Source organism: Brassica napus, chromosome A8 (genome assembly GCF_020379485.1).
Source record: "Brassica napus cultivar Da-Ae chromosome A8, Da-Ae, whole genome shotgun sequence".
Classification (NCBI taxonomy): Eukaryota; Viridiplantae; Streptophyta; class Magnoliopsida; order Brassicales; family Brassicaceae; genus Brassica; species Brassica napus.
Genome location: NC_063441.1, coordinates 5843193 through 5856006, shown reverse-complemented (window position 1 = coordinate 5856006; position 12814 = coordinate 5843193). Strand labels below are relative to the sequence as shown.

The following is a 12814-nucleotide window of genomic DNA, read 5'->3' as shown; positions in this document are numbered from 1 at the left end:
CTATGCCCCCTTCAGCTTTATCCTTACACAACTTGTCCCACGAAAACCAATGCTTACCTTTTGAATTACCGCTGCCACCCCACCAAAAATGAGCAACTGTACCCGTAAGTTTCTTAGTCACTGTTCGCGGTAAACGGAAGCAAGACATCACATGAGTTGGCATGGGAGATGCTACTGATTTGATTAAAACCTCCTTACCACCCTTTGTAATCAATCGGAGAGTCCAATGATTAACTTTATTATTAACCCTTTCATTAAGAAAACCAAAAACCTGTGTTTTAGAGCCACCAAGACTCTCTGAGATCTCCAAATATGTTCCCATACCACCTAGTGTAGTGATACCCAATACCTATTGTATCTCCAACTTTCTTCAGTCTTTTCTATATAGTATCTTCTGTACCAGACATAGTTATGTACGAAAGCATTAAATGAAAGGGTGTACTCTATTTTAGCACCACTACCCCAACTATCATTATCTTTATCTTCTCGTTTACCAATATAAAAAATTTGGACATGTAACGAGCACGAATTTCTTACACCTATCAAAATTTTACATGGAGTATTTTAAATTGATATTAGTTCCTATGGGCGTGTAATCAAATCATCAAAATAAATACATTATAAATCTTACATTTTATTTTTAATTTAAAATGTTTGACCAACAAAAAAAAATCAATTTAAACTAAATTATTTTTCTTTGTTTGTTATCTAATTTTTATTACATTTGAAATCATATATTTGTTTAACCATTAAAAATGTGTTAAATGTAATGTTTCACTGTATTGTAATTGTTAATTGTCATTGTTAGTTCTGCTTTGACTTTGAAAATAAGTGGAATGCATTTTAATACTTTTTAGGACTTTGGCAATCTATACTATACTAAAAGGAGAATAAGATCACCATTTAGCCTGTCCACGTAGGATCAGAAATTCAAGCCAATCAAATTGTCTTAAGATGCCATGTCAGATTAGTAAAAAAAAAAACAACTTTACGATGGCTAATCCTTCTTTTCTCCTGCGCCTTTCCAATGTCTCTATCCAGCTTCTCAGTTCCAAGTTTTCTCCATTAATTTGTCCAACTTTCTGTAAACAAGTGGATCTCTTAAAAATATCCCTCATTCGAGATTGAGGTGTAACCTGAGCTCCAAAAAGAGTTGTTTCATCTTCTTCCTTATCCATCCGCAGAGATACCGGTTACAGATTAACCCTCTTCAATTATTTCTTAAATACATACCCCATGATCTCTTACTCCACTGTTCTTGAAGGCATGCCGTTGTAACTTCCTAAAAGATGAAGATTTCATTAGCCAACCTCAGTAAGTTTCCAAACCTTTAAGAAACCTAATCATCGTTCTTTCATTGTTCTCCTGTTGATTTCATCGGTTTTAGGGGTTTGAGCAAATTGTTTTATTTGTTTCTACTGCTTCAGATTAGGGTTATCTCCTAAATATCTTCAATCCTTATGATGACTCTTGCAGAGAAAATTGATTAGGCATTCCAAAGGTGAGGAAATCTAAACCTGATTTCATACTCCCGTGCTAACAACAACATTGATCCCTCCAAGGAGAGTTAGTTTAGATTTTTACAATCCATTTGTTTTTTTTTTAATTTTTTGTGATTATTCCGTAAACACTGATTGGATTAGTTGGAAATATTAGTTTCAGATTAGCATTCTTGATTATGCATACATCACTCACTTAAGTTAAATCGTGTCCAATGTTACAGGTCCTTCAAGCTTTATGGAGATTGAAAGGGTACTTAAATATTTACAAGGGAAATAAGCGACGCATGTTTCAGAAAATAGTGAGAAGAAGATTATAGAGGAGTAAGGATACAAAAAAACATTGTTTCAGAGTGTGTATCAAAGAATCTGCAGGCTTTCGGAGTTTGAGAGATTTCGTATCAGCTTTGTTTGATTGTAAACTCAATGCAGGTTTCCAACTATAGTGACTGTTAGTCAACTCATAACTTAAAAGTGAATACATGTTGACCCAATCTCAGTGTTTTAAATATATTTTCAGATTGATGATTGTATCAGGAACATTAACAAGCCATGGATGAAGAAGATAAATCTTTCAGATTCATAGTGACACCAATAACTGCTGTGAAAGCCACCCACCAAAAGCCTTTACTCCGCAAGAAGGTTTGCTTGCTTTTCTCCTATGTTATCATCCAGAAAACAGGTGGGAATAAGTTTAATTTTTAAAGTTCTTAATGATATGTGAACTGTGATAGGTTTAGGTGTATGTGAATATTATTTGCTTCAAAATCTGGTATATGGATGTTAATTGATGCAAGCAACATGTTGCATATTGTCAGAGCAAAGCTTAAACTTACCAAGCAGAGAAGGAAGAGATGGGTCAGATGAAATGGTCGTGAGTATGATCTAAAGACATGTGTAGACTTTTACATATTGAGTCACGACATTCCCGATTCTGATGAACAAACGTCTTATCTTATACTCATGTGACTGATACTACATAGGAAGATGATCCCATGGATCTGTAGCTGGGGTGATGGTGTAAGTTGTTCTCTATGACATGAGTCATTGTCAATGGTGGTGACTGAAATGTATCAAATAGTTGCAGGTGGTCAAGAAGCTAACCAGGGGCAGTTATGGTCCAAGGGAATGTAGGAAACAGCAACTGCAAATTACAAAGTTGTAACCTGGTGATGACTAAACCTTCCACAGTAGGCACGGTTGAGGAAGAGTCGGTGACGGCGAAGTAATACACACAGACGATTAGCATGGAGACAGAATGAGATAGATGAGAAGAGAGGGACAACACAGGAGAAGCTGCGGAGATGCTGGAGAGTCATGAAAATTGAGGCTACGGCTCTCATCTCAGAAGAGTCGCAGAATATAGCGGAGTTTGTGAGTGGCCTACACATCAATTTCAATTTCTAGAATAACCACAATTTGTAACAAGAATAGTTCACAGTTTAATAGTTTACTATATCTGGTTCAACTTGACAGATTATCTATCTTACCAAAGGATAGCCAGTTTAATATTTTATTTTGTCTTTTAATGGGAAACACTTCTTATGTAAGGCCTAAAACAACTTCGAAGATATTAAATCAGAAATCATTATTTCTCATAGTCGCCAAAACCAACATTCTTATAATCTCTCAATAGGAACAAAAAGTAAGATTGGGTTATTAAGCTTTACACTTACGATTTCAAAAAACAAGAGGAAAGTTTAAACTAATCCTCAGGACCAAACAAAGGCTGGGCAAAGAGATCTCTATTCTTCTTTTTTAACAAAGAGAGCTCTATTTTAAACGCATTTCCTAGGATTATTTGACGGATCAACATCGTCTTCACAAAGCCTATACCAAATAAACATGCAGAAGCTCAAACCACCAGAGAGCTGTCATGTCAATGACATGGATAAAAACTACAACCTTTGCTTTTACTTCAAGCAAATCAAGAAATTTATGACCATTCTTTGATACTACGTTAAGGGCTCGAGAATTAAATGCAACAACAACACACATTAAGGTTTCTGTTATACTTAGCACACTAGGTGATTTTCCCGTGCTCATGCACGGGTATAAATATTTCTAAATTAAATATACTAAAACAATTGATTGCTATTTACTTTTAATTTTAAATTAAAATTTATAATTTGTATGCATCATTTATATTAATAATATTATATTACTTTAGTTATACATATTATTTTATATATGTTATATCTAATCGGTTTTGGTGTTCTTACAGTCGATTTAACTATCATTTGGGTAAATTGGATTGAATCTCTGAATTCAACTGTAATATTTTTATTCTAACTATATTAAAAAAATTGTTTAATTTTTGATTTTGCATTTAGGTGGTTGTTGTCTTAGAAATGTAAATATATTTTATAAAGATTATGTATAACTTAAGATAAATTGTGCTCATAATGAAAAAAAAAATAAACTAAATTGTCTGATTTTAAATTACATAAATTAATAATAGTGATAATATTCTGAAGTCTCATGCATATATATAAATTTTGAAAAAGAACTAAATTGTAACAGTTGGTTAATATTTTATTTTCATTTTTAATACGTTTTGAGTTGTCCTATGATTTATATTTATAAAAAAATTACTATTTTTATAAAATTATAGATTCTTATCGTAGTTAAATCTATGATTTTAGATATCGTAGTTACATATATTCTTTTAAATTTAAAATGTACTATAATTATGTTTATTATAATTAAGTAAAATCAAATCAATTTTGTTTATCTTTGAAATGTCCATGTATTTTCATAATATTTATCAAATTATATGTTGATGTTTTTAAAAGAAATATTAGAAAAATACATCGATGATCAATAGAAAGTTACATCCATAAGTAGATGACACATTTTTGAAAGCTCATCAACACATATCAATATTTACAATAATTAAAATATTTTATAAATTCTAAATAACTTTTTGCCTTTGATTTGTTGAATGAAAACTGAAATTTATCTTAAATAATCTTAAAAATGTGAATTCAGACTTGCTTTGGTATTTTGATTATGGTTCTATTAAGTTCCACAAACATAAAAAAAAACTTAAAATCAAACTTAATATTAAGAAAGCAAATAACTTCAATAGTTATAAAATATAATATATCTACCTCATTAAACTATTTTGTAACTATTTTTAAAATTTATTTTTAGTTTTTTTTAATAAATCTTAAAAATAAGTAGTAGACAAAATTGTGATTGTATTTGAAAATAATATTATATAAGTAAATATAATTTATCAATATTTTTTGCTGTAATTGAAAGATATTATAGTCAACTAAATATATGCAAATAAATAAAACAGTTAAATAATACTAATTATAAACTATTTTTAGTCAATTAAACATATATCAGTTTATGTTACTTAACTATTGTATGTAATCATCTAAGAAAATAGATAGATATATAAAAATATTTCTATTACTTTGAATTTTTTTGTATTTCTTAAAATTATGTTTTAAAAGAAATAATATATTTTTATAATAACATTGTATAAAAATTTATATTTTTCATCTAAGAAAATATAGATATAAAGAAGGTGTTTTATTATTTCAAAAGTATGATTTATGTTATTTGAAATTTTTTTTAAATGTAATATTATTATTTTGTGAACTTTCCTTTTTTATGAAATCATATTATATTTACTGTATACATATATTTTTGTTTTTCAATTCGTTTTTTTTACTTTATAAAAATATTCTTTTTTTATTATATGTATATTTTTTTGGAAAATTTTAAAAAGGAAACTAAACAAAAAAAATAAATAATAGTATGTTACATGTAATATTTTTAATTCATTAAGGGTATCAGTGTAATCAACCATCGTGAGAGTTAACGTGAGAGCGGCATATAAGAAATTGACTTCTCAAATAATATTATAGAGATTATAGTTGTCACCTATGTTTCTTGATTTGTCCCATTACTATAGTATAACAAAAAATCAACCTTCATGCATTCTACATACCTTGCCGAAGATAACTGAGACAACTTTTAACAAAAAGTATGTTTGGATTGATAGGTATTTTTGATGTTGCAGAACCAATTTAAAGTTTTCATGCGATTTGTTTATGTTAATATACTACAGAACTACTAATTGCAACATACGTCTAATAATTGCTTGACTGGTGGATCCACTTGACAACATCTATAATGGCGCCACCGCTACTAAGACTACGTACGCTTTCAAGTTCTGTGGATGGGCTACCTGTATATTGTGTTTGGTGGGAGAAGTAGCTGTCACGTTTTACTCATACAGCTTCTCTCCCTACGTTTTATTCAGTGGAAAGCACATGGAAATTGATCCCTTGAATGTTGTTCCCCTTTTTGTGCTTACAGATTCAATAGTTCTTTTTAATGTTTTTGGTATACCATCCGCTGTTTTCATGCAAGCTCCATCTTTCTTCTTCTAACTGATGGGGCTATGGCTGTCTAAAGTAGCGTGACTAGGTAACTCTGAAAGTTATAAACGTATAACTTACAACTTACAAGCATGGTGGCTACAAAAAAAAACTTACAAGAGGAAGAACCAGCTATAGAAGAAGATAAAAGGCTAACAGGAAAGAGGCTGAGAACGGAAACTCAGTTATCGAGAATTTGTGTTGTTATAAGTTGTGTGGGAAACTGTATAGAAAATTTAGGTAGGGACTCTCTCTAAAAATCTTTGTATGTATAATATTTTTATTCGTTTGATCTTTTAATATTTCTTTGATTTGAGTTATCAATTAGATGTGTTTTTTGGTGACCGAACATGTTTTGGAGAGACCTAATTAGAGAATTAGCGAATTCCCCCTCCTATTGAGATATGGGTGTATCTGCTCCGAGTGTTTCATATGCTAACTCAAATCTAAAATTTACTAAACTTTGACTAATTGGTCAATTGTATGTTGTAATGTACATATTTTAACAAATTGATAAAGCACAAATAGTTATATAATATATTTATTTATGTACAATATATCTATATTTGTATTTGTGATTAAAGTTGTTTATATTTTTTTTGAAAAGAATATTTCATGTTAATAGTAAATATCAGTTTTAAAATAAAACAATTATTTTAAACACATACTATTTAAAATTACAAAACAAAAAAATGCAAAATACTAACCAAACTATTAAAGAACTACATTGATTCTATTAGAAAATACCATCAAAAGAGAATACTAAACGTTTTGTCTAAACTTACGTCAAAACATCAGAATAGTATATATAAAAATAAATAGGTGAATAATATCAATATATATCAACTAATAAAAGTCAAAATAAAATCTATCAGTTTATTATTTATATATAAATTATTGGTATTAGATATAAATAATTACAAATTTTTAATATAGATTACACAAGATTATAAAATAAACTAAAACAATGGATAAACAATCTATATATACATAAAGTTTAAGATGTTTTTTTAACATTTTATGTCGATGAAAGATATTTAGAAGACAAGGTTTATAAAATATAAAAAGTAAAATTTCTAACGAAATTCGTGAAATAAATTATTTAAAAAAATTTATATCAAAAATAAAAAAACAATATATTTTTTTGTCAACGCCCATCTTCTAAAATCAAGTGGTAGTCGGTCTTGAGTCGTTCCGAAGAGACGTTCTGTTCGGCTGGGTCTGATTTATATGGAAAAAAAGAACACCGCTACTTCTCGCCTCCGTTATTGTTGGGAAAAACAATATAATTCAACATAAACATATAATATAAATCTGTAATCTGCACGTAGCGTGGAAAAAATCTCTAGTGTAAAATAAAATCAACTAATATTCAGAAATTCGTAGACTAAAATACCAATTTATTTACGACAAACTTTGTTGTAATCTCATTCTCACCATTAACATTGTAAGTACTCATGCAAGTTTGTACTTGAAGAATGAAAATACATAATTACCAATCAGACTAACCCTGGAGAAGTTTAGAGACTCAATCTACAAAAGTCTGTAGTTTATAGTAACACTCGCGGATACGTCAAGTTCAGGCTATCTACACACAGATGTATTGTATGTAATAAAATTCACCACCATGAATATTTTTAGTAAGTTTTGTGAGTAATTAGAGTAATAAGTTTGATTATTCTTGCAAGTGCACGCATTTACTATTAACTTATATGGTTCAAACTACAGAGAAAAGAAAATTAGCAGAAAGTAATTTATATGAATCTAGAGGACACGAAATTATTGTTACAATAAAGTTGTACTAAAATCTAGAATTGTAGAGAAAGTAAACAACGCGAGCTTCAAGCTCTGAAGGGTTTCCCCACAGGGAAAGTCACATTAGAAGAGATCCATCTCATGAGACAAAGTGAGAAAAACTCTTAGTCAAACAGGTACACTACTGTAGTTGTACTTGTAAGGACCCTTTCCAATGATGAGACTCCATCCGGCATCCCAAGTTCTTTCCCATAATCATGTATTCTCCTTAAAACCAGAAAAGCAAAGGTATAGATTAAAAAGGGCGACGATAATGAAACACAGACAAAAGACCAAAGTGATGATTACCTACCTTATGGTATTGAGTGTACCATTTCGCCGTTAGGCTGTGGGAAAAGGATAAAATTAATGTTCCGGTTATTAATTAAAAAATAACCAAAATTGCCATATGCTCTCTGAAAGTTGAGTCAGGGAGAGTAGAAGAACCTTCCAATTTGATCTTCCACCTGAAACTGGTAAGTAAAGTTCCATCTCAGAGGAATAGGGAAGTGTGTGCCAAGAAGACCGTCTTGCCACAAGTTACGCCGCATTTGGATGCCAGGTGGCCAAGGCCTATTCCAAAAAACAAATTAAAAGAACTCAAGAAGCATATTAGTAGTCACATAGAAAATGAGAACCATACATTTTAGTCACAACTGGTCAGTTGGTATAGAAAGAAAGCTCCTGGACTCACCAAGTTAAAAGAAGAGTCTCATCCAATTTAGACTCTAACAACAACATTATAGTTGGTCGTAGCATTAAACAAAGGTCCTGGAAACTGCCCATTGACGGCTATCACCTGAAACTCAAAAAAAATATGTTAAAACCATATATACGAAGCTAGCACCAAATCAAAGTAGCAAACTTTATATATACTAAAGGAACCATTCCCTAAAAACACGTAAATCCATGTAAAGTCGCAATCTTGAGATTCTATGGTAATGAGTTTTAGATCAACAAAAGCGACCTCCTTTAGAAATTATCAGCCTCGGGTTCGAAGTTACACCGAAATAGAACAAAACCCATCACTGTCCAAAATCCAAGAGACAGTGAACATCTTTCGATTGACAGCGAGAAGGCTGTGAGAACGCTATTAAGACACCAACTTCCAGAGAGAAAGTAAAGTAAGGAACAAAACCAAAACCCATTGAGGAACACCGAGAGAGGAATCTATGATGTAAGAGACTTTGCAGTTTTATAATGGAATGACTCCATGTTTCAGCCTCTCGTGGATCGAGCACACTACTGTACTTGACCATTCTTCAAAATCCATAGAAAAAAAACAGATTATAAATCATTTCCTTTGAACTGGAAAATGTTCAGACGCAACATTAGGATGTACGCATAACATAACATTGTAAGAAAGCAAATAGGTTCAAATGATTAAACAGAATTGCATGTTCACGGATCAGCAAATCAAAACTTTTTCAATATAAAATAAAAAGCCTATTAAGATTCGAATGTGGATGAAATAGCACATACATCCAGTGAGCATCCACAACTACTACAATAAACTAAACAATTGTTTGGGCTAAGATTAAGAGGATGATGTTCAAGGGAAGGCAAGCTTACATTTTTATAGTCGCAGTTCCACCACCTTTCATGGAGGAAGCTCTCATTTGATGGATTAATAAGGACTTTAAGCAGATGAAAAGTAACCGGTAGCTTTTCGAATTTTAAGGAAGAAGATGAAACAACGCTCTCAGAATGGTGGAGATAAAAGCAGGCCTAAACCTAATATCACAACAATACTTACAGCCGCGTTTACGGTTAATGATACTATCTGCGGGCTGTATGAGTGGAGCAAAATTAAGGCTCAAAACGAAAACGAAACCCACATAAATTGAGGGGCAGGTGTCAATCTCTCCTTTCACTATTTTCTTAGGTGGCAAGAAGAGAAGAGAATCAAAGTCTTCAGTATATATATATATATATTATTACAACATAATTAACATGGTAGAGCTGTTTCATAGACGAAATTCTCTTACACATCTTCAATAAAAATAATTAAATAAAAAGAGAAGAACTTGAACATCCACATTATTATATATGTTACTATACTTTTCTCAGGCATTCATTCAAGACTGCAAACTTTACTGGGCTTACCTATCGTATATGAACATTGAGAAAAAAAATATAAGATCTTATTATAGAGCATAGTGAGAAAGTTAACTGGAACTGGATCCAGAATTTCCTAAATCATATTGCCAAGGCTGCAAACTGGGACTCGGGTTCCTGTGTGGCGGGTGGGCGGTAGTCGTATCGGTTCTGCTGCATTTGTTTCTGATTCTGTTGTGGTTGTTGTTGGTGCTTTCGAAACTTCAGATTTCCTATCTCTCTTTCAAGGAATTGTTGCTCGACTGTATCAACCACCCAAAATTACAATTTCGCAAGAAAAAAATATATTTTAGGATTTTAGTGAGAAACTTTATTGTTGATGTAAGATTATTTACCATGTTTAAGCTTTTGGATTTCTGCTAAACTATCCAGACGTTGTTTTAATGCTCTATTTTCCATGCTAAGCATGACTAGCTGTTGATCCAAGTAGTGTATGGCAGATGACATTTCACATCCTTGAGCCTGTTGGAAAAAAAACTCATTATGTATAATGTACATAGCGTTTACTGATGTTCATGAAATTAAAGACTATATGGAATATGTTCATTTTTAAATCTTACTTGTAGCACTTGGATGGTTCTTTCCAAATCTGATATGTACTCAAGCCTCCTTAGACGTGCCCGGTGAGCATTTTGGCTGCAGTTTAAGTGAGAATTACATAATACAATAATGGGAAAAGGTACGCCCTATAGACTAGGTGATTAGAGTACAAGCAATCGATCGTTTAAACCCAACCAATTTTGTTTGTGGATGACTATAACCCGCATCAGGAAAAAAGCAAGCAGCTTTGTGGTAAATGAAATATATGTCTACTAGTACTAAGTTGTATGTATATTAGTACAAGAATAAGACCCCTTACTGTTTGATACGTTTAGAGTCAGTTTTTGATCCAGGACCGTCTGGTTTTGTGAAAGAGCCTTCTTTCATTTTACTTACTTGTGTTTCAGCTGATTTCGAGGCAGAGGTACCTGCTTTATTTACAGCTCCCCATGACACATGTGTTTGGAAATTAGTTCCATTTTTGTTAGAAAACTCCCATCCCAATTTACCGTGGTTGTCGTAAGAGTTAGGCTGCCACAAATCATCATGCCGATTAATGTTCTGCACTATCCCAGATGGCCCAGAAAAATGACTATTCAGAAGGTCATCTTCTCTAAAAGGCATAAAAGCTGAGTTTAAGTAGGCAGATGTGTCACTAGCTGAACGCCTATGACCTTTGTTGATCTTAGGTGACGCTGGCTCGCTTAGGAGATCATCGAGCCAAGCTGGTTGCTCATCTATGAGAAGATTATTTAAAGAAGCACTGTGATGGTGCATATTACTTGGAGGAGAAATACTATTCTCCCTGTTCTTTTGGGAAGCTTGTGATTGTCTTCCAATAGATCCAAAATTTCCTGCGTTGGATAAACTGCCTGAACCTTCCATTCTTCAAAATCTAGAAGGGAGAATTACACGTATTAAAAAAACAAAGAATGTCTTGATCGTGGTCAACCAAAAAGTGCAGAAACCATTATTTTGATCTTTCTCCTATTCTTGAACGAAGTTTGTTAGGACATATATACCTTAAAGGGTAATACTTAGGAGACGTTTAGTACCAAACCTCCGACGTGGAGGAGAATGGTATATCCCGCGATGTAATCTCCTCCTGTGTTAGTGTCAATTACCCCTTCTTTCTTAAAATTCGAAAAGACAATGAACTATCCCAATCGCTAAATAGAGAGAGATGCCAGATCAAAACAATCCATGTTGATGGTTTCCATAGCGTGCTTTTCGTGAAAACAATCGTTCTTGTTATTTTCTTTATTTAGTTTACTACTCTGTTTCTTCTTGTTGTCATGTCCCAAAATAGTCTTCTTCACCATTACTTCATCACGTACGGTACACAATACTGGTTATAATTCATTCTTGTTACTCCATCCATTTCAATCTAAGTATTGTTTTAGATTTGTGCATACATATTAAAAAAATATATTAATTTTATTTATTTTCTAAATAAAAACATCATTACATATACAACTAACTACATTCCAACCAATTAGAAAAATTAATTAAGAAATAAAACTAAAAAAAATTGTATTAAAATTCTAAAACAATATTTATTTTGTAACTAAATTTTACTCCATGACTCCATTTAATATGATGGAAAGAGTATATTTTATCATATTTATAAAATAGCCTTGTTTTATTGTATCCTATATATATACCATATGTATTCTATAATATAAGATCAAAATAAAATTTAAAGGCACTCTATAATTGGATCGATGAGGCTAAGCAATTGGCTGACAAGCTTGCCTTGCCTAAACAAGAAGACGATGATAGCGTGATGTATATAGGGACCACACAGCCTGTGTTCTAGCTGTAGTACAGTAGTAGAGAAGCTAGAAAATGATTCTAACCTGACCACGACCAAGGAAGATGATTACGTGTTTGTACCTTAGGGATCCATGACCAGAGCAAGGACCATGTCACTTAAAAAGGCATTGTTAGTTTTTGTGTAGCACTTTGGCGAATTGAAAGAAGAAGATGTCGTGATCGAAAAAACGACATGAAGACTTGTGTTTGGACACTAAGAAAGAAAAATAAATCTTCGCCCAAAATGAGGTTTAGCCAAAGATGGGCCAACGAAAAAATTGGGTAGACCAAAGAGCCTCAACCAAGACAGTCAGTGGCTTGTCCAGAGGCCAGCATTCGGTCTCCGGAGAGCCATGGGCGAAAAACGACTTAGGTCGATGGGAGGTCAAATAATCAACCATATAAACATTTAGGGTCTCATCAAACGCAGCGGTTGCGGTTTCGGGAATTTGCGGATGCGGGTGGTTGCGGTTTATAACGGTTTTAAGAAATTTGTACGATTGGTACTGCGGTTAGAAATTAGTGTGTTTGTGGGATACTTATGACTGATTAACTACCAAATACATCAGTGGTTAAATAATAAATTAACAATATTTATATTTTATATAATTATAAAATATCAAAAATTATAATATTATAATAAATATA

At 32.1% G+C, this 12814-nt stretch overlaps 1 protein-coding gene and 1 long non-coding RNA gene across 5 annotated transcripts; one reads left to right on the top strand and one right to left on the bottom strand.

Moving 5' to 3' along the window:
- Window positions 1-652: 652 nt before the first annotated feature.
- LOC125577035 lies at window positions 653-3010 on the top strand. Of its 3 annotated transcripts, XR_007315360.1 has the most exons (5): window positions 653-1314; window positions 1724-1931; window positions 2020-2181; window positions 2318-2519; window positions 2587-3010. It is a non-coding gene; the product is annotated as an uncharacterized LOC125577035 (long non-coding RNA). The 3 variants fall into 3 exon arrangements; XR_007315359.1 differs by having other exon boundaries at window positions 2318-3010; XR_007315361.1 differs by lacking the exon at window positions 653-1314 and adding an exon at window positions 1341-1501 and having other exon boundaries at window positions 2318-3010.
- Window positions 3011-7638: 4628 nt separating this feature from the next.
- On the bottom strand, window positions 7639-11526 carry BNAA08G04750D (uncharacterized protein At4g06598). 2 transcript variants are annotated; one of them, XM_048737690.1, is made up of 9 exons: window positions 11374-11526; window positions 10671-11246; window positions 10372-10447; window positions 10147-10273; window positions 9266-10053; window positions 8388-8953; window positions 8141-8266; window positions 8007-8040; window positions 7639-7921 (listed from the first exon to the last, which is right to left on the bottom strand). In XM_048737690.1, exons 2-5 carry the CDS (start codon window positions 11234-11236, stop codon window positions 9893-9895), a joined length of 930 nt encoding a protein of 309 aa, XP_048593647.1. In that variant the 5' UTR covers window positions 11237-11246; window positions 11374-11526; the 3' UTR covers window positions 7639-7921; window positions 8007-8040; window positions 8141-8266; window positions 8388-8953; window positions 9266-9892. The 2 variants fall into 2 exon arrangements, with proteins under 2 accessions (XP_048593647.1, XP_013725538.1); XM_013870084.3 differs by having other exon boundaries at window positions 7639-8266.
- Window positions 11527-12814: the final 1288 nt, after the last annotated feature.